Source organism: Gopherus evgoodei, chromosome 3, assembly GCF_007399415.2.
Source record: "Gopherus evgoodei ecotype Sinaloan lineage chromosome 3, rGopEvg1_v1.p, whole genome shotgun sequence".
Classification (NCBI taxonomy): Eukaryota; Metazoa; Chordata; order Testudines; family Testudinidae; genus Gopherus; species Gopherus evgoodei.
The window spans coordinates 15,549,834-15,576,892 of NC_044324.1; the positions used below are offsets into that span (position 1 = coordinate 15,549,834).

Consider the following 27,059-nt stretch of genomic DNA (forward strand, 5'->3'; position numbering starts at 1 on the left):
GTTGCTGCCAACTAGAGGGGCAGAAGGGTTACATTTATTAATTCTCTCTTTTGTGGCACCAAATAAATGTCATCTCTACTGGTCTAAACTGTAGTGTCTTTATACAAATATTTGTCCAAATACGTGAAAAGCTTTCTCTTTATCCTAAATCCTGTAACAGGCTTTAATGGGTCTGCATAAGAGCCCATCCCCATGGAGCCAGTGGCAGGATTGTAGTCTTAGAGTCTAACATTCTGAAAATTGAATAATTTCTTTAAAATGAAGTGACATTAAAAATGTCTGAAGTCCTTAATATGGTTATTGGGTACCTGTTCTGTAAATACTTCAGTATGTTTATTTTAAAGCTTTCATGATGGCAGGATGATTTAGGACTTCTGGAACAAAAGCAAAGCTAACTCTGATACAGTATATATTGCTATCCTGCCATAACTCCAAGTACTACAAAACCTTCAGCAAACACCTTTGTATAACACTTTGCCAGTACAAACACACACTGATGCTCACAAGAAAAACCTTATGAAAAACGCAGTCCTGCAGTCTATCCAGTCAAGATTCCCCTCTTTGCTTCTGAAAATGTGGCAGGATCAGCCTCAGCAGATCACTCTTTCCTTGTATTTTTCTATTTCTTTACAAATATGATGGAAGCAAAGGAGTAAAGAGAACCGGTAAAACATACACACTTCCTGTCCTCGCTATCTTTTGATGCAATATGGTTTAATAGCTAGATCAGGAGACTCTCTGATAGGACTCCTAGTTCCTGGTTTCTTTTTAGTGTGGAGTTTCTTAAAGCAGTTATGTAACTAGATGACAGGTTACAAAGTCAAGCACTCCAACGTTAGGAAATGCCAGAATTAAGGTTGTCTGTGTAACCTTAATTTGGCTTCCTTGTGCATTGCACTGATATAGTTTTAACCTACATGATAACATAATATTTTTTCTACAGCAACCTGGCCTCATCCAGTGCATAGGAAGGACAGTGCTTACAATAACACTGCAGGCTGATGAAGCAGTTCAGTACAAAACAAAACAAACCAGGTTCAGGCAGTCATGTTCCTGCTCTGAGAAAGAAGTTAGTATCAAAGCATCAAAACAAAAACAAAAATAATCCCAACTCTGGTTTCACAGATGACAGCCTTCTTCCTCCAGGCTCTTCTTTCATAGAATCATAGAATATTAGGGTTGGAAGAGACCTTTGGAGACCATCTAGTCGAATCCCCTGCTCAAAGCAGGACCAACACCAACTAAATCATCCCAGCCAGGTCTCTATCAAGCTGACCCTTAAAAACCTCTAAGGAAGGAGATTCCACCATCTCCCTAGGTAACCCATTCTAGTGCTTCACCACCCTCCTAGTGAAATAGTGCTTCCTAATATCCAACCTAGACCTCCCCCACTGCAACTTGAGACCATTGCTCCTTGTTCTGTCATCTGCCACCACTGAGAACAGCCTAGCACCATCCTCTTTGGAACCCCCCTTCAGGTAGTTGAAGGCTGCTATCAAATCTTCCCTCACTCTTCTCTTCTGTAGACAAAATAACCCCAGTTCCCTCAGCCTCTCCTCATAAGTCATGTGCCCCATCCCCCTAAGCATTTCCGTTGCCCTCCGCTCTTTCCAATCTGTCCACATCCCTTCTGTAATGGGGGGACCAAAACTGGACATAATACTCCAGGTGTGGCCTCACCAGTGCCAGATAGAGGGAAATAATCACTTCCCTCGATCTGCTGGCAATGCTCCTACTAATACAGCCCAACGTGCCGTTGGCCTTCTTGGCAATAAGGGCACATTGCTGACTCTCATCCAGCTTCTCTCCACTGTAATCCCCAGGTCCTTTTCTGCAGAACTGTCACTTAGCCAGTTGGCCCTCAGCCTGTAGTGGTGCATGGGATTTTTCCTTCCTAAGTGCAGGACTCTGCGCTTGTCCTTGTTGAACCTCATTAGATTTCTTTTGGCCCAAACCTCCAATTTGTCTGGGTCACTCTGGACCCTATCCCTACCCTCCAGCATATCCACTTCAACCCACAGCTTAGTGTCATGTGCGAACTTGCTGAGGGTGCAATTCATCCCATCATCCAGATCATTAATAAAGATGTTGAACAAAACTGACCCCAGGACCAACCGCTGGGGCACTCAGCTTGATACTGGCTGCCAACTAGACATCGAGCAGTTGATCACTACCTGTTGAGTCCGACAATCTAGCCAGCTTTCTATCCACCTTATAGTCCATTCATCCAGCCCATACTTCTTCAACTTGCAGGCAAGAATACTGTGGGAGACCATATCAAAAGCTTTGCTAAAGTCAAGATATATCACATCCACTGCTTTCCCCATATCCACAGAGCCAGTTATCTCATCACAGAAGGCAATTAGGTTGATCAGGCATGACTTGCCCTTGGTGAATCCATGTTGACTGTTCCTGATCACCTTCCTCTCCTCCAAGTGCTTCAAAATGGATTCCCTGAGGACCTGCTCCAAGATTTTGCCGGGCACTAAAGTGAGGCTGACCGCTCTGTAGTTCCCCAGGTTCTCTTTCTTCCCTTTTTTAAATACGGGCACTATATTTGCCTTTTTCCAATTGTCCAGGACCTCTCCTGATCACCATGAATTTTCAAAGCTGATGGTCAATGGCACTGCAATCACATTAGCCAACTCCCTCAGCACCCTTTTCAGTTCTTTAAACAGCTGCTTTTAAGATCCCTCCCTTAAGTACCTGTGTAAACCTGAGTTGGGAATGCCTCATCCTAGAGGGAGACGGTAGTATTCATTGAAAGCAAACACAGCCCTGCAAAGCAACAGATAATCATCTTAAACCTCCACAGTGCATCGTCTGCACCAACCACAATCACCTCCTAGCATTACAAGCACTGCACTCCCAAGCATAGAAACAAATATTAGTGGCTTCCAGCTTCAAATTGCTGCACTGCACCCCTCTAATAGCCCTGGTCTCTGGCTGTTCAAATTCAGCCTCCAGGCGCTGAGCCTCAGTGGTTCAGTCCTGAGTGAAGCTTTCACCCTTCCCTTCACAAATATTATGGAGAGTACAGCACATGGCTATAAGCATAGGAACATTGTCATCGGCCAGGTCCAGCTTCCCAAATAGGCAGTGCCAGTGGGCCTTTAAACAGCCAAAAGCACACTCAAAAGTCATTCTGCACTTGCTCAGCCAGTTGTTGAACCACTCTTTGCCGCTGTCAAGATGCCCCGTGTATGGCTTCATAAGTGATGGTGTTAAGGGATAGGTGGCATCTCCCAGGATCACAATGGGCATTTCAACTTCCCCTACACTGATCTGGTCTGGGAAGAAAGTCCCTGCTTGCAGCTTTCTGAACAGGCCAGTGTTATGAAAGATGCGTGCCTCATGCACCTTTCTGGATCAGCCTGTGTTAATGTCCGTGAAACGTCCACAAGCACCTGAAGAACCATAGAGAAATACCTCTTCCAATTAAGGTACTCAGTGCCTAGGCAGTCTGGTGCCAGAATTGAAATATGCATGTTGTGATGGGTTAGATCACAGAACGCCCTAGGGAGCTGGCAACTGATGTGCCAAGACTACTTCTGCCCCTGCTGTCCCAGCCCTGGCAGCTTAGGACTTCACTGCCCTGCCCTGGTTTGAGACAGACTCGCTAGCCTGCTGCAAACCCAGACCCAGGTCTGAACCACGTGCCCTAACAGCTGTAGGCTTGACTGAAAGCAGCTTACAGAAGTCTTCTTGTCTTTAACACTCAGCTGACCAACTCCCAATGGGGTCCAAACCCCAAATAAATCCATTTTATCCTGTATAAAGCTTATACAGGGTAAATTCATAAACTGTTCGCCCTCTGTAACACTGATAGAGAGATATGCACAGCTGTTTGCAACCCCAGGTATTAATACATACCCCTGGTTAGTTAATAAGTAAAAGTGATTTTATTAAATAGAGAAGGTAGGATTTAAGTGGTTCCAAGTAGTAACAGACAGAACAAAGTGAATTACCAAGCAAAATAAAGTAAAACATGCAAGTCTATGTCTAATACAGTAAGAAACTGAATAGAGATAAGATTTCACCCTCAGAGATGTTTCAATATGTTTCTTTCACAGACTGGACACCTTCCTAGTCTAGTGGTATGAAAGGATTGGTTCAAAAAGTGCATTCTGTGATGTAGCTGTAAAACAGCTTCGGATCATTCCACCGTGAGGCGGGGACAGCTCCCAAGGTTCACCACCCAGAACACCTATAGTTTCACTACCAGCACTTGCTGGGGTAGGATGCTTTGCTCTGCATGTGTTCAGTAACACAGACTCTCTTATTGCTTTTTTTCTTTTTTTTTATTCTCTAACCGTTTTTTCTTTGCCCTGTGCTTATTTTTTCCTCTCTTTCTATTCTTTAAAAATCATCTCTCCAAATCTTTCTTTTTTAAATCTTTCTTTCTATTTTTTCAACCTTTTTCTCTAAATGTGGCCAAACACAAGATGAAACAAGCCCCCTATTCAAACATAAAAAATAATAAAAAAAAATTATTTTTCAAAATGGCCAGTGGCACCAAACCTCGACACCAACGGCAACAGGAATGCATGGCAGGACATAAGCCCAAAATGGGATGCGGAAACCTGTCAAAAGTACATGGTGATGAATGCTAACAAGGGCAATTGAACACTTTTCCATTGCTGTACTGATGTATTAAATCAGCAGGGCTAGAAAGAGTCCATACATATTAGCAGCAAACAGAGTTGGTACCCCACATATGGATCCCTGCTGCTCTACTGCATCCTGCCCATACATCCATACAGTGAGGTGGGAGGAAAAGGTAGGTCCTCTAGGCCTTCCTAGAAAAGCCCACTTGAACAGCCAGCTTGGAAGCCAGAGAGACCTGTTCCTCCAATGGCTAAAAGGTCTAGTGACAGCCAATCAGAGCCCAGCAAGCTCAGATGAAAACAGCTGCAGTCCTTTAGCAGGTCAGTTTTGGGGCAGGAGCAAAGGAGTGGGAGTTCTTCTTTGGCTGCAGGAGCTGCACAAATAAGTAAAACTTATGGTAGGCTAAACTCACAGAGAGATTGCAGAGAGAGAAGACCCTGAGGATGCTGGTGCTGAGATAGGGCTGGAGATAAAAGGGCCTTGTAGGAAGATGCCAAGACAAACAGTAGCAAAGAACTTCCCTACTGAGCAGTATGTGGCTGCTTTGTATAGGGTCCCTGGTTGGGACCCCCAGTAGGGCACAGGAGGGGTTCCCTTACTGATCACAGTTTAAATGGTGTAAGCCCCAAGAAGGGGCAGACCTTAGTTAGAATTAACTAATTCTTAGTTAAAGCAGAATTTAAAAGGCTCATAGCCAGGGCGGAAGACTCTAGGGAGGGCAAACAGATTGTTATTAGTTATTGAACTCTGTACTACCCCAGAAGAGGTTCATTTGGACTTTGTGACTCGAGTGGAGGGCTGAGCCACTGAAGTCCTGCCAATCAATGTTGACAACCTATATGGGCTGCCAGAAGTGGGAAAAGGACTGCAGCACCACACCCAGCTTGATGGGTGAGGATTACCCTTGTTGTCCCCTAGGCACCTCCTGAATTGCTGTACCTTTATCAACTCTCTTCTTTGGTCCTTTCTGGGTCACTAAGACTTCTCTTTGACTAGGCAACATTTCTTCCCCAAGATGTCCAGCACCAGTCCAGTGGAGATTGGCTCTTGCAATGGTTCCTTCACAATTCAGTCAATTAATGAATCTTTGTACAGTGCTTTGAAGGTTAAATGGGCGATACAAGTACTAAGGATTATTATGTATAGCCAGGGGAAACATTAATTATATGGGTAATATGCTTGGTGCTCCTTAGAATCCAGAACTATATTGGTATATGTGCTCCTTTGAGATAAGAATCAAGCAGACAAATCCTAGAGTTCTATAACATGATTGTATTGGTTGCTTTATGATACAGTTGTGCACTCTTAGCAAATGGAGTTGTTTACTACAGCAGAATGATTTCACTCCCCCGATCCAATTTCCATTAAAGATAACAAAGACTTTCTTTTATTTCAGTAGGAGCTGGATCAAACCCTTTGTTTTAAAAAATAATTTGAATGCATTTAAGAAAGATTAATGCTACGTATGATCAGATCATATTAACTAAGGCATTAAACTCATTTCCTTTAGCTATGTTAATCTAGGCTTAACCCTCTGGAATACCATTCCCGGGACTTCGCCTTCTGCAAATCATAGTCAGAATAAGACTTATAGAGGCACTGTTTTATTAAGCCTTCCTAGCTCATTGGAGACTCATGTACCCACAGGTTTAAAAACACGTTACATAGAAATAATCTAACAACCATAATCCACATGATGGTATAAGTGTGACTTTTACCTGGAATGAACTAACCAAACTGTAAGGCTTAGAAAGGAAGAGAGGACTGCTTGTAAATGATCATCCTGGGAGTCAACAGTAGTTAATTCACATATACACCTCTACCTTGATATAACGCTGTCCTCAGGAGCCAAAAAATCTTACCGCGTTATAGGTAAAACTGCATTATATCTAACTTGCTTTGATCCACCAGAGTGCGCAGCCCCGCCCCTCCCGGAGCACTACTTTACCGGGTCATATCCAAATTTGTGTTATATTGGGTCATGTTATATTGAGGTAGAGGTGTACTGTCCTCTGTGGATTTCAACTGTTGCAAACCATAGTAATAGAAAGATGAGCCAGAGGGATTAGAGTATATAAACCAAAAAGAACAAAGTATATGAGAAAAGCAACAAAGAGTCCTGTGGCACCTTATAGACGTATATGAGACTCGGCATGAGAAATTGCAAGAGGACTGATCTGGGGGAAAATCATTTGAAACAGAGAGAGAAACCTAGAAAGCAGTTGAGTGGATGGGCAGCAAAATAAGTACGAGTTTGGTCTTCTTGCTGCTGCATCTCATTTCAAGGTGCTGTGTCCCACTAAGTATCCCCTGTGCCAACAACTACCCTATGGCATTGACACCCTTCAGTACTCCAGAGTTGACACCCTCATATCCCCAGTGGTCTCAATACCTGTGAGAGCCTCATGCCCTACATTATCAATACCCCTTCCACTCCAGGCACTGATACCCTCCTCAAGGCACTGATATCCCCAGTTCTACTCCCCACAGCACTGATTGTCTCTGTGCTTCCTGGCTGAAATGATCCCCCTAGGGCCTCCATGACATCAGTCCCTCCCACAGCCTCTACCTGTGACCCACAGCTTTAATGCCCCCAAAGAGGGTACACTGATGTCTCCTGAGCCTCCACAGCAGTGATACCCCCATGCTCCCTGCACTGTGCGGCTTTGATACCTCCAGGGCTCCCTGTGACATTAATAGCCCTGCAGCCCTTTTCCCTCCCCTGCATGACGGCGGTGAAACTCCCGTGTTACCCCCTGTTCTCTGCAGCATCAGTAATCTTGCATACAGCCCCATAGAGTCGATACTCCCTACTGCCCTGCAGTATCTATATCCCCTTTGCTTCCCACAGCATTGATAGCTCCTAGTGTTGCCCTTGGCATCAATTCCTCCCATGTCTCTGGCTGTGGCTGTGGTATGTGCCACTGATACCCCAGTGCTCTCCAAACCCCATGAAACCAATACTCCCTATTATTCAGGGGGAGGAATAGCTCAGTGGTTTGAGCAATGGCCTGCTAAACCCAGGGTTGTGAGTTCCATCCTTGAGGGGGCTTGTCATAAACAGATAGTTAAGGGTTAATGTCTCTCTTACCTGTAAAGGGTTAACAAGCTCAGTGAACCTAACTGACACCAGACCAATCAGGGGACAAGATACTTTCAAATCTTGGTGGAGGGAAGTCTTTGTCTGTGCTGTTTGCTTTGTTCTCTCTTGGAGCTAAGAGGATCCAGACGTGCAACCAGATCTTTCTCCAATCTTTCTAAAACAGTCTCTCGTGTTCAAAATAGTAAGTACTAGATAGAAGGCAGATTAGTCTTTATGGTTGTTTTCTTTATTTGCAAATGTGTATTTTGCTGGAAGGATATTTTACCTCTGTTAGCTGTAACTTGTATCTTAGGCTAGGGGGGATGGAGTCCCTCTAGTCTATGCATAAGCTTAGACCCTGTAAACATTTTCCATCTTGATTTTACAGAGATAATTTTTACTTTTTTCTTTCTTTAATTAAAATCTTTCTTTTTTAAGAACCTAATTAATTTTTTTCCTTGTTTAAGACTCAAGGGGTTTGGGTCTGGACTCACCAGGGAGTGGCGGGGGAAGAGAAGTGGGCAGGGGAAAAGTTAATTCCTCTCTGTTTTAGGATCCAAGGAGTTTGGATCAGTGTATCTCTCAGGGAAAGTTTGGGAGGGGGAGAGAAAGGGTGGGGGAAAGGTTAATTCCTCTCTGTTTTAGGATCCAAGGAGTTTGGATCAGTGTACCTCTCAGGGAAAGTCTGGGAGGGGGAAGGAGGGGGAATGGTTTATTTCTCTCTGTTTTAAGACCCAAGGGATTTGGGTCTTGGGTCCCCCAGGGAAGGTTTTTGGGGGACAGGAAGTGTACCAAAACACTATATTTTTGGTTGGTGGCAGCACTATCAAATCTAACTAGGAATTAAGTTTAAAGGGGTACATGCAGGTCCCCACTTTCTGAACGCTAAAGTTCAAAGGGGTAATATCTTAACAGGGCTGCTTAGGGATCTAGGGCAAAAATCAGTACTTGGTCCTGCTAGTGAAGGCAGGGAGTTGAATTCGCTGACCTTTCAAGGTCCCTTCCAGTTCTAGGAGATAGGTATATCTCCAATTATTTATTTATTTGTTTTCCCTGCAATATCAATACCCCCTCAGTGCCCCTGGTACCCTATAGAATTGATACCCCCTGTGCCCTTCACAGTCTCTAACTCCCACAGCTCCCCATTGCCTTGAGGTATCTATAACCCCCACCAATGCCCCATGGCACTGATTCTCTCCAGGGTCCATCTTGGGCCTTGCAGCACTGACAGTCCTATGCTCTTCATGGCAACAAAACCATCAGCTCTACTGCATTCTGCCAGCCTCCAGTGCCCTGTGCTTTATGGCATCAGTTCCCTCCAGTATTACCCCTTTCACCCTGTAGCACTGATATCCCCCTCCCCCATGCACCCACATCACTGCCCATTCCCAGTGCTCTCCGGACCCTGACATCCCCCAGTACCCCTGCACTGTACTGTATATTTCCAGTTCTCCCCCTGCACCCTATGGAACTGATATACCCCACAGCAGCCTGTGGTGCTGGTATCCCCCAATGGCCCCTGTGGTTTTATACATTCCCAGTGCTCCCCTGCAACTAATATCCCCCTTATGCACTGATATCCCCCAGTGCTCCCCCTGCCCCCTCTGGCACCAGTATCCCCACAGCAGCCTGCAGCAGTGATATCCCCCGATACGCGCACCCAGCATTGCCCATACCTAGTGCCCCCCGCCCTGTAGTACCAATATCTCCCAATGCCCTCCATCCATAACTCCCTATGCCCCCATGTCCAGCATCATGATGAATTCCCAGTGTCCCCTCTGCACCCCTGGTGCGCCCCATGCCCTGTGACATCCATCCCTCCCCCCCAGCTGGTAATCCACGTGCTGCCCTATGGCATCAGTCCTCGCCCTCCCCAGAAACCCCGCCCCCCGCGTCTCGGGAATCGATACCCCAGTGCCCCTGGCCGCCATGGAGGCGATACCCCGAGCGCCCCCCCTCCCGTGATATCGATACCCCCCATCGCCTCCCGTCGCCACGATGCCCCTAACGAGGATACGCCCCTCCCCCACGCTCTCACCTGGCCTCCTGTGCTCCGGAGCCGCGCCCCCCTCTACGGCCCCCCCGTCTCCTCTTCTCCCGGCAAGTTTATTCCCTTTGCCATGGAAACAGTTCCGAGCGCCCCGGGGGAAGCAGCCAATCAGGGCCGAGCCGCGGCGCGCCGGCTCTTCTACCTAGCAACTAGCTGGCTGGTTCTGATTCGCTGCTCTCCGGGGCGGGCCGAAGGGGCGGGGCAGGGAGTGACGGCGCCAGGGGCGGAGGCGGGGCCCGCGGTCTACCGGGGGCGGGGCTGGCAGGAGGCCGCCGTTGGGGGCGGGAGGCGCGGCCGTTACCTTCTTCACCTCCTCGCGCTGCGCCGCCGGCGCTGGGGTCGCGGGGGAGAAGCGAGGCCGGAGAGGCAGGGCGGGTGCTGAGGTAAGTGCGGTGGCCTGGGCCTCGGGGGGCGGGCGACCCGCTCCCTTTCCGTTGCTGCCTCAGGGTGGAGGGGATCCTCCGAGGTGAGAGCTCACAAACTCTCCCCGTGCGGAGGGGGAGGGGAGGGGAGGAAACCCCCATGGGGGGAAGGGACAGCGCCCCAATGTAGGAGAGCGCTGGGGGGGGGGGGGAGATCCCGGCGCAGGGGAGGGCTGAGCTGGGAGATGGCTGGGTCAGAAGCTCCCCTCACCCCCCAGATCCCGTGGGAGTGAAGAAGAGGGAGAACCCCTCTTTCAGCAGGCGTGTGATGGAGTTCTCCCCTCCCCTTCCCCCCACTCCCCACCTGGGCCTGCAGTGGAGGGCGGGGGGAATATTGTCTGGCTCCCCCCTCCCTCAATCTGTGCTTGAAATGGAGTGTGTGGGTTACAGGATATCTGACTTTTTTCCCTTCTGGGGATAAAAACCCTACTTGTGTTTTGGTTTTTTTGTTGTTGTGGGCAGTTAGATTTGGTGGTGTTTGGGGGTGTGAATATCGAGAGTGTCATTCTGGGTAAAGTGGAAAACCTTTTTGAAGAGGAAGGCATTGTAGTGTTTCTTGATCAGGGTTTAGTCTCTGGATTTACGTAATCTTCATGCGTCTCAGTTTTAAACCAAACTGTGTTAGATCAGGATGAGACTTTATGTGATGGATCTGCCTGCTGCAGGGTTCTTAACTTCCTCTGAAGCATCTGGTGCTGGCTGGAGGTGGGATACTGGACTACATAGTGCTTGAGTCTGATCAAATATGGCAATTCCTAAACTACTCTGGAAAGTTCATTCTATGGCTGGATCCCATCAACCAAGGATGCATAGTTCTCACACACTGTCTTGGGCTTTGTCATCTGCATTGTCCATTCCTAGACTGAAACATAGTCCCTAATGTATAGGACTTGATCCATTAATAATTTGTGAAGATCAGAAGTGAGGGCTCAGGTTGCAATCTGAAACCGACCGGGGGCTAGTGAAGGCTTTTGAGGAAGACCTGTTGTGCTCATGGTGAACTGGACCATGGAGGTGATAACAGCATTTTATACCAGCAGACACCTCAGCCTCAATAACATAATGGTCTTGAAGAGACAAATGCATGCATTACTATGGCTAGGTTCTTGTCCAGGAGGAAGAGGTGAAATTTCCAAGCAAGCTGGAGGTGAAAAGGCATGTTTATACACTGATGTTTAGATGACCAAGTAGTGTCAGTGCCTGGACAAATACTTGGTCGTGTAAGAGTAGAGAGATGCGACAGGACCCTGAGGTTCAATCCACTTTGACAACTGGGGCTGTACACCTTGAGTAGAAGTTGGGAATGGTGTCTGGTTAGTTCTTCAAAGCATTTTCCTCCTTCTGACTAGCATTATTTGATTTTTACCTGTGTTAAGCTTGAGACAGCTGCTCTTCATGCATGAGTTGATCTCTTATAGTCATTCTGACATCTTAGAAAAGGTGTTGGTTGCATGACTTATGACTAATATGTAAAGAGGGTCACCAGCATATTCTTGATACCTGAGCGTATTGTCTTACTATTGCTCCCAGATATTGATGTGTAAAAGGAATATTATGGATCCCAGTGAGACATCACAGGTAAGGGCCTACAGAAAGTAAGAGCAGTTATGTCACCCTCTGAGTTCTGCTGGAGAGGAATGAATTGGAGCCATTATAATGCTGTGCCATCTACTCCTGCCTCTTGGTCTGCTGTGTCAAAAGCTACAGAAAGATCCAAAGTGAGTTTGAGCATGAACACTAAGACCACTAACAGACGCAAGATCTCAAGGCCATCCTCTTTTAGTATCACTAGGGCTGTCTCTGTGCTGTGCCTTGGTTGAAATTGAAATTGTGGGGCAGCCAAGACGTTGGCTAATACCACATGTTACTAGAGCTTGGGGTTGCAACTTTTTCATTCATTTTGCCCATGAGTGAGAGGTTGGAGAGTTCTTCAGGGTCAAGTGATGGTTTTTTGAGGACTGAGCTGACTACTGCATTTTTAAGAGAGTTTGGCAGGTGTGCAACTGTTGAAGGCATTAACAATTTCTATTAGTAGAGGGAATGGTTTTCAGCAATCGTGAGAGGTATAGATCTATTTCACTGGTGTGGCAGTGGCTCTCTATTTTCAGGGCTTTTTCATAGCTTCACGTTTGCTGCAGCTCCTCAAAGTCTGTGTGACTGGGTGGTTAATAAGATCTGGTCAAAGATCTAGACTCATGAAAGATGTGGAAAAAGTGAATAGAGAGAAGTGTTGTTTATGCTTTCCCACAATACAAAAATCAGCAGTCACCAGATAAATTTGATAAGCAGCAGGTTTACTACAAACAAGAAGTACTCCTTCATATAATAAGAACATAAGAACGGCCATATTGGTCAGACCAAAGGTCCATCTAGCCCAGTATCCTGTCTTCTGACAGTGGCCAATGCCAGATGCCCCAGAAGGAATGAACAGGACAAGTAATCGTCAAGTGAACCATCCCCTGTTGCCCAATGCTCAATTAACCCATGGAACTTATTGCCATGGGATGTTTTGATGGTCAAAAGTACAACTGGTCTAAAAAAAGAATTATATAAATTCATGGAGGAGAGGCCAATCAGTGGCTGTTAGTCAAGATTGGGAGGGATGCTACCCCATGTTCAGGATGATCCTAAACCTCTGATTGCCAGCAGCTGAGAGGGGAAGACAACAGTGGATCTCTCCAAAATTGCCCTATTCTGTACACTCCCCCTGAAGCTCTGGTACTGACCATGGTTGGAGACAGAATGCTGCGCAAGATGTACCATTGATCTGACCCAGTATGGCTCTTGGTTGCAAACCTGTTATGTTTGTCAGTTCTTTGGTGGTTCTCTGAAATATTAATGTGGCACTTGAGGTTCTATTGGAAGTCTTGTTTGAACCAACAGTTATCTGGGTGAGGGCCTACATTGAATCTTTTGTAAGTGTAACCCTTCTGCCCCTCTGAGTTGGCAACAACAAGGGCCGGGTTCAGTATCCAGGGGTTCCGTTTCAGTAACACAATGCATAACCGGCTCGAGCCCCCACCCAGTGACCTGGGACACTCACATACCACACTCCCCTGGGCGCCTCTAGGAGGCAATACTTCCCCTCTCGCAAGCACGGAGTCTGAGTGTAGCAAAATCTTTTTTTTTAATAAAGGGAGGAATCAATGCGGCATCCCATTGGAGAAACACTACAAACCGGGTTGTAACACAAACCATAAACAAAAACCCACCTCCAAGTACGTTTGGCACTGTCCTTTTTCCCCTTAGGGTTTTAAGTCCAATCACCCCAAAGTCCAACAACCCAAAAGTCTCTGGTCAATGCCACCCCAGAGTTCGAGAGTTTATCTGTAGAGGTCCCTCCCCCCAGCTTGGATAGAAAGGGGCACCTTACGTGGTCCGGGGCCAACTGCCCTGCCTCTCCGTGGGTTCTGCTTCTCCCTTCTCCACGAACTGCTCTGCTTTACCAGCTGCTCAACTCTGCTCCTCCAGTTGTCCTCAGGAGCTGCTCCACTCCACCAGCTGCTCTGCTCCATGAGCTGCTCTGCACACTGCTCGGCTCTGCTCTGCTCGCTCTGTGGGCCACTCCACCCGCCCCACAGCTACTCCGCTCTGCCAGCCGCTCTGCTGCCACCAGCTGTCCCGTGATCCGCTCCAGCCGTCCCCACAACTGCTCCACTCCACCAGCTGCTCTGTTCCACAGTATATCTTCAGGCTCCCCCACTAGTTAGCACAGTACTCAGTGCTCTCAGCTCAGTTATTTCAGCTCTTTAGTGATTTCAACTCTTAGTGATCTCAGCTCTTAGTGGGGGAGCCCCGGTGCTAGTGCACCATTAGCCCAAAGTGAGTTCAGCTCAGTAACCTGTATTTAGATTCTTGAGGAAATAAAAATCAACTCTGACATTCCACAGTGGAGAGAGGAGGGGGTGGAACTGGTGCTTCTGGCTCCACAAGCGGGTTTCACTATCAGACAGTCCTCGGCTGGCAAAGGCTACAGGTTTACGCTTGCCTTCCACCTCCTGGTACAGTACTGCCCCCAGACCCTCCAAACTGGCATTAGTATGCAGGATAAATGGCTTGCTTGGGTCAGCAAATACTAGGACTGGGGCATGAGTTAGGCAAGTAATGATTGCTCGAAAAGCCCTTTCACATCTCTCATCCCACCGTGGCCCAAAGGGTTCGAAGGGGCCATAGTGTCTTTGCACGGAAGGCCTTTTATTCTTGGTCTTAGATTTGTCCTTGTTGGACTGATATCCCCTGGTAAGATCATTGCGGGGTTTTACAATTGTAGCATAGTTTTTCACAAATCTGCGGTAATAACCACTAAACCCAAGGAAGGTCTTGAGTTCTCTGTAGTTGCTTGGACGTGGCCATGTAGTGAGTGCTTCTATTTTATCAGGATCAGTACTCACACCCTCTTGGGACACGATGTGCCCCACATACTTCACCGACGTCCTGCAGAACTGGCATTTGTCAATTGAAAGCTTCAAACCATAATCCTCCAGCCTATCAAGCACTTTAAGAAGTCTTTCTTCATGCTCCTCCAAAGTTCTTCCAAACACAATCAGGTCATCCTAATAAACTAACACTTGCAATAAATTCATGTCTCCCACAACTTTTTCCATAAGATGTTGAAATGTGGCAGGTGCTCCAGAAATCCCTTGGGGCATGCGTTCGAACTGATAAAACCCTAATGGGCAGATGAAGGCTGTCTTCTCCTTATCTTCTTCACCCAAAGGGATCTGGTAGTATCCACTCCAAAGATCCAACACAGAGAACCACTGGCTTCCCAGCAAACAGTCTAAGGCATCTTGAACTCGAGGCATTGTGTACTGGTCAACCACAGTACGGCGGTTTAGGGTGCGGTAGTCAATACACATCTGGATTTTCCCATTCTTTTTACGGACCACCACAATGGGCGAGGCGTATGAGCTGCGGGACTCTGTAATGATGCCATTTACAGCCAGCTCTTGAAGATGTTGTCGCACATCTTCCATCTCGGAGAGAGCAAGCCTCCTAGATCTCTCTCTGAAAGGTTGAGAGTCATGTAGTCTGATGTTGTGCTCTACTCCTTTTGCACATCCCACTCATGCAATGAGAACACCTTGGATCTTTAACAAAGTTTCCTTCTTAGGCGATCTTTCCACTCCTCGGACAATGGTGAATCTCCAAAGTCAAACTTTGCTGGGTCTATTGTTGGCACTTGAGTCTCACACTGGGGTTTTACAATTGATTCAGGCTCAAAGAGGTCTGCTATCTTTTGTCCTTGCCTCACAACAACATCTCTACTTGTTTCATTAGCAATCAGTATAGTCACCTTCTCCTGGGCTTCAGCAGGTAGGGTTATGACTCCACTGGGGACCAGCACTCCTTCCGGGAGCTCTCCTTCAGCCGGCTGCTCTATCATTGCTAATGCCCCTTTACTGCCTTTCAGCCTGGTACTCATGACAAGTACTTCTTGCTCCGTCCTTGCAGGCACTACTAAGGGGGTTGTACCCATGTACTTCAGTGCCCCAATCGGTAGCTCAGATGTCTCCTTCTTGGTGCTCTCAATCTTCCTATAGGCTTCAGCACAAAGCGTATGGATCATCAGGGTACTCAGGTACTGGTCCCCAGCCAGTTGTCTGCAGTAATCCGCAAGCACCTTGAAGAGGCTGGAGTTGGTCCCTATCAGCACAGACACATCAGAGGTCCCTTGCGGGTCAGGGCATATTAAGGCAGCGGTGTCCACCTCTTGTTTTACCCCAGCAACCTCCTCTGGGAATTCCAGATGCACTATGACATACCCTTGATAGGGGTATTCATCCATGCTGAGGCCACACAGACCAATGCCAGTCAGTGGCTGTATCGGCCGGTGCCTAAGCATCTGTTGGTAGAATGACTGAAATATAATAGTCACTTGAGATCCAGTGTCAAGCACGGCTTTACACTCCACCCCTTCAATCCTCACCGTGACCTCTGCTCGAGGCCCTATCAGTCCTGCAGGGATCCCAGCTGGATGGTCTCTTCTGGGGGAATCTTCAAATCCTCTAGGCCTAGGTGGTCTCTGTCCCCGGACCTTCTGGCAGCTACTGGATCTCTTCCAACTAATCCTCAGCTTTTCATACACTAAGGAGGGGTTCTCTTCCTTATGGCAGTTAGCAGCACTGTGCCCATCCTGACGACACCGGTAGCAAAAGAATTGTCCTTTCTCCATTCGGCGAGGTGGGACGGTGACTCTAGATACTGACTTCTCTATCATCACAGTCTGAGGCTCCTTATTCCTGGAAATCTTAGCTCGGTCAATGATGCTTTGCAGCTCAGCTATCCGTTCTGTCAGGACCTGCATTTGTTGGGCAAGTTCCTCTGTGGTGCTCACCATCAGTACGCTGGCCATTGGCGGTGGCGTCGTGCTGGCTGGTTCCAATGTTTGGGCTTCCCAACACTCTCTGGCTGCCTGCCTTTCTTCTTCTTCCCTGACCTTCTTTATCAACTGGGAGTAACTTGGGGGATGTTCCTGCCATTCTCTTAGTCGGAGATGAAGTAGGATTGGGTTCCGATACTGAGTCCCTCTTATAACTTGAGCCAGTCTGGGATAGGGTAGGCGTGCCTATGCAAATACACTCTCTGAAATTCTTTCCACCAGATGTCAGGGTAGAGCTTATCCTGACTCTGCTTACATAAGTAACAATCTGGTTAGAGGTTTGAGTTCTGTGCTTTAGGTTTCCATTTCTAATACTCCTCCAGAATAAAGTGGTAGTGAGAACAGGAGCCCTCTAGACCTGTCTTAATATGATATATGGACTTAAAGGGACCCCATGAAAAGGTCATTGAGTCCAGCCTCTGCCTTCATTAACAGGACCAAGTACTGATTTTTGTCTCAGATTCCTTAGTGGCCCCCTCAAAGGTTGAACTCACAACCCTGGGTTTAGCAGGCCAATGCTCAAGCCACTGAGCTAGCCCTCCTCCTCTTGTAGTCCTATAGTTTTCCTACTTCATTTTTTTTCCACTTTGGCCCCCATTCTCAAGGCTTAAACCATATTGGATCAGACTTCTCCACTTCTGACCCTTTTACATTGTGAAGGGAGAGAAATAACCCCAGGGAATGACAGCTGCATAAAGGGGTTCCCCAGCCAGTTTAAAACTGCCAGAACAGCCGTACACTATTTCTTTCACTGCTCTCAGCCTCAAGATATTTTGGGGACAGGGATGGGTGGAGTATGTTGTGCTCTGACTTATTTTCAGCTATTGCAATGGTTCCTAGAGGGTAAGCAACATGGTGTACTCAAAGCAAAAAGGAGATGTGGAAGGACCTGGGTGCCATTGCAGAGCAGGGCCTGATTGGGAGAGGCCTGAGCTCTTTGGGTAGCCTGAGGTATATAGGAGCTCACTCTTCTATGCTGAGGTACTCAATGAACCAAGGAAGCAGCACTGGGAGAACCTTTAAAAGCTTCTGCCTTGAAGTATCAGCACTTTAGACTCCCTGCTCATGCCTCCCTAGTCAAACACACACTAGTCCCAGTCACATATATCACTGAGGGCTTGTCTACATCACAAAGTTGCAGCGCTGGTGAGGGGGTTACAGCGCTGCAACTTAGGAGGTGTACACATCTGCAGGGCATCACCAGCGCTGCAACTCCCTGTTTGCAGCGCTGGCCGTACTCCCGTTTTGTCTCGGGTATAGAGGATCCAGCGCTGGTGATCCAGCGCTAGTAATCAAGTGTAGACACTTACCAGCGCTTTTCTTGACCTCCGTGGAATAAGCAGGTATCCCAGCATATCTGAGGAAGCCTCTGGTAATCAAGCAGGTCTCCTTCCCTGCGGTTTGCAGGGGGGTTCGGGGAACGCGAGAGCAAACCGCGGCGAAGCTGGTCTCCTTCCCCGGTTTGCTCTCGCGTTCCCTGAATGCCCCTTGAAGCCGCCCAACAGCGCTGCAGTGTGGCCACATCTAACACCACTTGCAGCGCTGGTTGCTGTAAGTGTGGCCACTCTGCAGCGCTGGCCCTATACAGCTGTACTAATACAGCTGTAACAACCAGCGCTGCAAAATTGTAGATGTAGACATACCCTGAGTCGTCTTTTTGCTCCCATACTTTGGTGGAGGTGAGGTAGGGTGAGTGGGGCTATAGGCTTTTCAAGAGACTAGTTAGGATGTGGTGACTATGTAAGAGAATGAAATCATGTTGGGAGGCCTTGGCTGGGGGAATCCAGTGCCTTTGTGCCTAGGCATCAGTGCTTGAAGTAGTTCCATGATGCTGCTGCCTTGGTTCCCAGACCTATTGAAACAGCAGCACTGTGGTGTCATTTGATATGCTGATACCTCAGAGCAGAGGCTCTTGCTTGGTCTGATGCTGCCTAATGTGCTGGTTAGCAGAGGCAATGGTGCTAGGGGAGCTGTTAAGTGCCAATACTCCTCTACTTTCTCATCTTCTTGTTCTCTTCTAAAGCTCCTGTCTCCTCCAGGACCCTTTCATTTCCAGATCATCGCCCAGCCTGCCTAAAGGTTTACCAAGAGAATAGGCAGAGCACAACTAGTGCGTCAGAGGAAGGCCAGTATAATCTGGAAACAAAAGTAGCTGATTTGAGCAATCCTGCAACAGCTAATTCCTCTTCCCTGCCCCCCCCTCCTCCCAAATAATTAGCTGGTTTGAGATTTATCACTGTATAGGTTTGTGAATTGTTTAGAGAAACAAAAAAGCAACACTTGAGAATTAAAAACTTTAAATGTTCAATCTGTGAACATGTGTAAATATTCCACTAAAAATAATTGCACAGAAAACTCAGTTGTAATTCTTCAAAGGGCAGTTTCAAATTTGGAGGCTAGGTTCAGTTGCAGATGGGAGCTCCGCCTCTGAGCAACAGTAGCAAGCTCAGTAGAGAATTCTTCCATAGCCCTAGCTGCGGCTATGCTGGAGGTTAGGTTAGCGTAGCTGCCTTTTCAAGGGTGTGGGTGCTGTAGCTGTGTGGGTGCAAGTTTTAAGTATAGACCGGGCCTTAATGTCTCTTTGATGGAAATATTTAGGATTCATTACACAGAAACAGTCACTTCCATTTCCCCTCCTTCACTATAGGAAGAGAGAGCTATTTTTGGAGCATGCATCTGATGAATGGGTTCTAGCCCATGGGAAGCTTATACCCCAAATAAATCCATTAGTCTCTAAGGTGCCACAACGACTCATTGTTTTAGCCCTTTTCTGCTTAGACTGAAAAATCAGAACTGAAAATTGATTCTGGGTCTCTTGATTTAATTACTTGGCATCAGCACTTACAAATAAATTACCTTAAATATTTATTTGCTAATATTGTTCTATATTAACTACTTTTTTAATTTTGAAGTTAACTATAGTGTTTTTACTGTTTTGTTTGTTTTTTAGGCTGTTTAATAAAAGAAGAACATAGCTCAGCTGCTGTTTCAACAGGATGGGTTCTATCGTGTGGGAATGTGGTTAATCAACTTGACACATTAACCTAATACAGCCTTCATAATGTGAAAAGGAAAGACAAGATGTCCCATGTGTCTCAAGTGTTCTGTCAAACTGAGTGAATAAGACTCTGACAGCACAAATAGAATTTCAGTTTTTGAAGAATCTTAACAAACAAGCAGCAAAAATACTGGCATTAAAGCCAGACCTTCAGTACATGTATATCTGAAAATCTACATTGAATAATCTGACAGGCCTCAGTGTCTGTCGCCCATTCACATGTGAAAGGATGGCTACTTGCTTGATGTTCTGCTGTCTTTTGTTCTTGGAAGTTTTGGTGGGGCATACAAGTGGACACAGTTTATTTTCTTGTGAGCCCATCATCTTGAGAATGTGCCAAGACCTGCCTTACAATACCACCTTTATGCCTAATCTTCTGAATCATTATGACCAGCAAACTGCAGCATTAGCAATGGAGGTAAGAATTAATCTGCTTTCTTTCAAAAGTATGTATTTGGTAGGCCTTTAATTGACCATGGGATTATTTTTGGCAATTGGGAATTAAGGAGAAGGATGGTTATATAGAGGATATTTATACTGAAGTTTCAATATTTTGCTTAATGTCCTATTGTTTGAAAAGTGTAATGCTCCCAGATGCCATTTGCCTTACAAATCATTCCATAAAATATACTGTTAAGAATTACTACAAATGTGTAACCACATTGTTCATATATACATGAACAATAAGTACAACTGTTTGCATTCAAAAGTACTCAAGGGTTCAAGCTTTAAATATTTTTCGCTGATGGAAAATGCATATTTGGAATAATGTGTCAGCAAAAGTTAGTTTAAAGTACTTTTCAAGAAACTAATTTATACAGTAATGCTAAACAACCAATGGAGGACTTAGTTATAAAAATATGTCCTTCTGATGTTGGATGGAAGAATATTTTTGCCTCCTTAGTTCTTACAGATTGTATTGTCTTTGTGTCCCACTAGTCTGATGGAAAAATATATGCATGTGCTTTCCCAGGTTGTAAGAATATCTGTTGGCAAACCATTCCTTTAAGCTGCTTCTGTTCAAGCAGGGAATTGGTGAACTTAAATTTTCTTTGTTATTATAATGGTACCTTACTACTCTTTTTATCTATAGAATAAATCCAGATAAGACTAGTCCAGTTATCTGCTTTCATTTCCGTTTTCCCACCTCCACATTTTGTTGGACTGCTGTACACCATCCACTTTATTCATTTATAGTATAATAATTCCCACTAATATGTCTGATCTGTTCTTGAATATCTCTTGTGATGGTGCTTCAGTCACCTACTTGGGAGTCTTTTCCACTGACCTCTTGTTTATATACCAGGAATCTTTGTCCTTCCATTTACAGTGTCTGAGTAAGTCCTTTTTGTAGAGCTTGGCTGTGATTTGATTAAAGCAGTGAGAGTTTGAATGCTCAGCAGCTCTCAAGATTTGGCTTTCCAATGCTACTGGGATGGAATTGCACACACCAGGGGTTCTCAACCCTTTTCTTTCTGGGGCCCCCTCAACATGCTATAAAAACGCCAGGGCCCGGTGGGGAGGGGGGACTTGGGGCTCTGGGCCAGAGGTGGGACCCTTGGACACAAGTGTAGTTTGATTTCTGTTTGGGAGGAGCTGGGGGACAAGGGCCAGCAGGGCTCAGGCTAGCTGTGCACAGCAGAGTCCAGGGAGGGAGCACTGCCACCACCACCTGACTCACCTCAGCAGGCCACCCACCTGCCTGGGTCTGTGTGCCGGTAGCTGCTTTCTAAGGGCTCTACTGGAGCCAAGTCCCCACTTGGGCAGCTCTGACCTGCTGCATGAGCAGTCAAAGGAGGCTGGGAGCTGAGGAGCAGCTGCAACCCTAGGCACCAGCAGCAGACAGGGGAATGCCATGGCTGCCCAGTTCATGGTATCACCACCCAGAGGAGCAGCTGCTCCACACTGCCTGGCTCCAGTTTCCTGCATAGGATCTGGCCAGAGGGTGGGACCTGAGGGGAGCTGAGGGGGAGTGGTGGGGGGCTGCAGAGCTGCTCCCAGGACTGCCCCACTCTGGGGTAGGCAGTTCACATTTGGGGGGCAACACCCTCGTGCCCCCTCAACTCTGCTCATGGGCTCAGGGCTTTTGCCCATGTTGGGGCTTCAGCCCCGCTGCTTGCATCTTCATGGGGGAGAGGGAGGAGGAGCTCAGGATTTCATCTCCCTGCTGCTCCGACTTGAGTCGGGGAGAGGGGAGCTCAAGGTTTCAGCCCCTTAAGTGAGGGTTACCAGGGCTCGGGGTTTCAGTGGTGGGGTCCCATGGACCCCCAGTTGAGAACCGCTGGCGCACATGATTGTATGTCTTCCTGTATTCTAGAAATATAGTTTCCATGTTCTTGTATTGTTTTTGTTCCCTTTCTTTTCATATCTCTAGCTCTCCTATGTCCTTTCTAAATGGTGGGATCATGAGTTCTGTGTGTGATTGACTCAGGTAATGTTAGTGCTTTAATCTGACACATGGAATTTTGTTCCATATTTTTGCCCCTCTAAATGTACAGTTGTATAGCTAGTGCACTGTGGATAAGGGGTTGTTTGTCCCTTATGCATTCTCCCCATTTCTCCCATGAGATAGCGACAATCTGGTATTGATATTATGCCCAGTTACCAGCTGTTCAAGCAACAAACTATATTAATGCTGACTAAGATTAGGCTACTGTTTTGTCTTCATAGCTGGTGATATGTTAAGGAAACATGTTTAGTAACATGGGTTTCCTTAAAGAAAATAGGTTTGGCAATGAGTTGAGATGTTGATGACATAAGACAAGACAGTTGCAGGTATAATATAGCATAGTACTTGATAAAAAATAATAAAGGTGGTTGAGAAGTGTTTGAAATGAAATAATTACTAATTGCCCATCTTTGCTCAATTTTCATATGAAAATAGGTTAAATAAAATACTATTTTCATTTCCAAAATGTTTTAAAAATGTATATTATGTGCTGTAAGACAAAAGAATAAAGAAAAAAACCTCCTCGAACAAGATACTCAGTGATAATACCAGCACAAATCTCTATTGTAAAGTAAAAAAATAGAGAACATTAAGCAGATTTTCCATCATTCCACTCCACAAAACTACCAGTACCAACTTCTTACCTTCTGCTCAAATTCTGAGCCAATAAATAAGGAGTTAGTCTTTGAGGTCAAAATCTTACATAAGGCTTTAGAATATTTTAGGTCTTTCTTCCTCTTTTTGTGAAGGTGTGGATGAGGATCTGACTTCGGTGGTTTAGTTATCCAGATGATTTGAAATGGAGTATACTTTATTTACCTAATTAAACAGGGTACTTAGCTTGTGTGGCTTTAGTTAGGAAACAAAACTGAGTCTCTGAGGGAGAGATTCTCTTTCTCTTGAAGAGGGGACAATCCCTATGTAGACAGTTGTTGTTCCATTCCTTTTAGAAATTGTGTACACAAAAGGGTTCTATCTAGTACGTAGGGCCAAGTTCTGCTCTGTTACACAGTGAAACTCCAGAGTGACTCCACAGAAGTCAGTGGAGTTATATTAGTGCAAATCAAGAGTAAATGAGAGCAGAATTTACTTGTTGTCTGAAATCTCTTAAACATTATTTTCAGATTTAGGCTCATTAGAAAAACTGGCTAGAGCAGAGATTTTCACAAAGAGTTTAGACCAAGGATTTCTGCATTTTGGTTTAGCTGAAGAGTTTTTATTTCAGATCCAGGAAGCCGAACAGTCTTAACTTGAACATTGTCTACATTTGAAAAACTGCACTAGTCTATCAACATCAGTGCAGTTACAGCGATGTAAATTTCTTTTAGCAGTTGTCTGTCACAAAATTTACAGGGATTAATTTAAAAGTTGAAACAGTTCAGCTAAATCAATTTGTGTGAACTCTTGTATTAATTTTAAACTGGCTATTTGAAGTGCAAGCTAAACTGACAGAGGCAGGCTTAAACTTTTATACAAGTGTTGTACACAAGTTATACTGGTTTTAACTAAATGGGTATAAAATTACACCTTTAATTGGTACAACTTTATGTAAACAGGGCTTTGGAGTTTCTGGTGATAAACACAGTCTTCTGGTAGGGCTAAAGCAGTTTCTCAAAACCTCCTTGCTCCATTACCTCTTTGTACTTGGAAGCAGATACAAGCAAACACTTCATCCTTCAGTCTGAGCTTCCTAAGCTGATTTCCCTTCCTGTTCATATAGCAGCTTTTGAGCCCAGGTGGGAATCCTGTCTTCTGACCCAGAAGACTGAATACCGTCTTCTGGGTGGGACAGCCCCCTGTCTGGTTCTCTTTTGAAGGGAGTTAATGCATTCCCTGTCTGTTCTGCTGTGATGTATGTATACCTAATCAGTGCTCTCATCCTATTAAAAAAAAAAGTCCATTTAAGTAGTGGTCTTATTGAAAGCACACTATGCCTCTGTTCCTTGATCCACACTGGTTACCACAGTGGGAGCCACATGGAACAAAGTGAAAAAGTGGGTTAGTCTCCCATGCTGGCTCTTCTGTGAAACACCAACGTAGTACTCTTTCTTGCCTAGTAGTCTTAGTCTGTAGAATGATAGGAGTTGTGTATGTTTTATTTATTCCCTATGTTAACCTAGCAGAAATTTAACATCTGAATTTAGCAAGAAGGAATTCCTTGCTTTTTGTATTTAGCCTTAAAAAAAATTACAGGAACGATATTCTAGTAAGAGTATCTGCAGCAGGTATTTATAGACCTCTCTTTTCTTGAAAACTTCTTCACCTCTGACTGATTTTTTGCGACTCTGTTGTTCAGTGTTCTGAAGTGCTGTAACTGATCTTAGGTATTTTTATGGACGAGTTTTCCATAGGATCTTCTTTAACACTGCTACGTCTGATCTTACTAGCATGTGAAAATCTCAGGATGCCCCAAACAAAATGAAAACTCAAATCTTGGAATCTGGCAGTCACTACAACTGCCAGATACACAATTCTGGAAACTATTAGTGAGACTTTGTAGGATTCTGTGAATTACAAAGGGAAAGGAGAAATGTAGGGCTGGAAGGGCCCTTGAAAGGTCAACTTTTCCAGCTCCTGTACTGAGACAGGACCAAGTATACCTAGATCATCCCTAACAGGTGTCTGTCTAACCTTTTTAAAAACTCCCATGATCAGGATTCCACAACTTCCATTGGTAGCCTATTCCAGTGCTTAAATGTCCTTAGTTAGAAAGGTTTTCCTAATGTCTAATCTAAATCTCCCTGGCTGCAGATTAAGTCCATTATTACTACTTCTCCATGTGCACTGAATGTAGGGCAATTGTTCAATCCTCTTTTTATAACAGCCCTTAATATGTTTGAAGGCTATTGTCATGTCCCGCCCTTAGACTTCTTTTCTCAAGGCTTATCATAGGTTTCTTTAACCTTTCATCAAAGGTCAGGTTTTCTAAACCTATCATCATTTTTTTAGTTCTCCCCTCTACTCAGCTTAGCCACATGTTTCTTAGTGTTGTCCCGAGAATTGAACACAGTACTCTAAATGAAATCTCACCAATGTCAAGTAAAGCAGGACAGTTAATGCCTGTGTCCTTTGTTCAATCCTCTTATTAATAGATCTGAGAATATTAGCCTTTTTTGCAACTGCATCGTATTGTTGACTTGTTCAATTGGTTATCCACTATAACTCCCAGGTCCTTCTTAACCAGTACTACCACCTAGTCAGTTATCTCCCATTTTGTACTAGTGCATTTGATATACATGTTTTTGTTTCCTATATGTAATACTCTGCACGTATCTTTACTGAATTTCATCTTGGTGGCTTGAGACTAATTCTCTAATTTGTCAAGGTGATTTTGACTTCTAATCCGGACCTCCCCAAGTGCTGGTAACCCCTTCCAGCTTGGTGTCATCTGCAAATTTTATAAGCACACTTTGCACTCCATTATCCAAGTAATTAATTAACACGTTGTATGGTATCAGACCCAGGACAGGCCCTTGTAGAATCCCACTGGATAATCTCTCTTTCCCCCTCCCACCCCCAAGTTTGACAACAAACTATTGATGATTACTGTGTGTACAGTCTTTCAATCAGTTTTGCACCAAATGTGACACTTCCTGGAGTACCTAGCTTTAAGGCACCTTGCTACCACCTGCCCTTAGTGGGGGGAAGTTTTGTCTGTGCGTGCCAAGAGTCAGCTCCCCCTGACTCCACCAGCTACAAGCAACACAAGTTCACCCTCTCAGCCTATACAGGCTCCGTTGTCCCTCTGCAGGTAAGAAATAGGCACCCTCCAACCCCTAAGCACTCCAGTTGTCCCCCTGGAATGTCCATCCCTTGTTCTACTGGACACTATCAGAATTCACAGATTTGGTACTCCTAAAGGAGGTGGAGCAGTTTCACCTCCACATCACTGCTCCACTTAATTTGTAGTGCTTGGATTTGTGTATAGTGAAAATAAGTGTTTAATAAAGAACAGAGATTTAAGGAGAAACAAGTAGAATTAATGGAAATGGTTACATATAAAATCATAACACTTTCTAGATCCTGATTTTAACTAACAAGACTTCTCCAGTTTCATAAAGGATAACTTGCCCAGAGCTTTTTTTCTACCAGCATTAAACAACCAGACCAGCTGTAATCCTGTGTTCATAAGACTATCTAGTTGGCAGATTGTAGGTACAGAGCTACATCTAGGTGACAGATATAGTTCAAACTATCCATTATCTTCCCTTGTAAACAGGGTGTCCCCTGCTGTTTGTCTTTTCCTGGATGGAATCTCCCCTGAGCAGTCACTTGATTAGCATTTTGTTCAGACTGTAAATAGGCACTCATTGTGGAGTATTCAATACTCGGTATACATATAACCAAATGAGCAAATAAAGACATTTCTTTTAGGTAGGAGATGATTCTCCTCTTCTGATGACCAGCCTCAACTTAAACATAAAAAGCATAACTTCTTTGTGTATACTTACTCATTTTGCAGTGACGATCAGTGTGCTACTGAAAGCCTGTGTCAATCTTACATAGCAACCTTTAACAAACTACAGAAACAAGATCCAAAGGATCTTGTGCCATTTGCCAGTGGGCACCAACTGGTCCCTGAGTCACATCCACCTTCTAGTAATTTCCTCTAGACTACATTTCCCTGGCTTGCTTATAAGAATGTCACGTGGGACTGTGTCAAAAGCCTTACTAAGATCAGGGGTATATCATGTCTGCATCTCCCCCTTCTATCCACTAGGCAAGTAACCCTGTCAAAGAAGGAAATTAGGCTGGCTTGGCATGATTAATTCTTGATGAATCCATGTTAGCTATCACCTATCCTCTAGTGCTTACAAATTGATTGTTTAATAATTTGTTCCAGTATCTTTGCAGGCATCAAAGTTAAGCTGACTAGTCATAGATTCTTCAGGTCCAATTTGTTCGTCTTTTTAAAAGATGGGTACTGTTTGCTCTTCTCTTGTTTTGTACTAAATTGTAAACTTTTAAGCAAAAAAAATTAGAAACAGCTGTCATTTCATTTGTTAAA

The 27,059-nt window shown here is 45.3% G+C and overlaps 2 protein-coding genes across 8 annotated transcripts in view; one reads left to right on the plus strand and one right to left on the minus strand.

Annotated features, from left to right (window-relative positions):
- The window catches only part of FBXO16 (F-box protein 16), a 59,180-nt gene extending 49,361 nt beyond the window's left edge, over positions 1-9,819 (minus strand). For all 5 annotated transcript variants that reach the window (XM_030555165.1, XM_030555164.1, XM_030555162.1 and 2 more), the window contains exon 1: positions 9,729-9,819. The gene's annotated coding sequence lies outside the window, so the exon portion shown is untranslated. The remainder of the gene's footprint in view (positions 1-9,728) is intronic.
- A 200-nt stretch (positions 9,820-10,019) lies between these two features.
- The window catches only part of FZD3 (frizzled class receptor 3), an 85,343-nt gene continuing 68,303 nt past the window's right edge, over positions 10,020-27,059 (plus strand). For 2 of the 3 annotated variants that reach the window (XM_030555169.1, XM_030555166.1), the window contains exons 1-2: positions 10,020-10,123; positions 19,495-20,020. In XM_030555169.1, coding sequence (XP_030411029.1) covers positions 19,832-20,020 — 189 coding nt within the window. In that variant the 5' untranslated portion in view covers positions 10,020-10,123; positions 19,495-19,831. Of the gene's footprint in view, positions 10,124-19,494; positions 20,021-27,059 lie in introns of those variants that run through there. The other variant, XM_030555167.1, reaches the window with a different exon arrangement.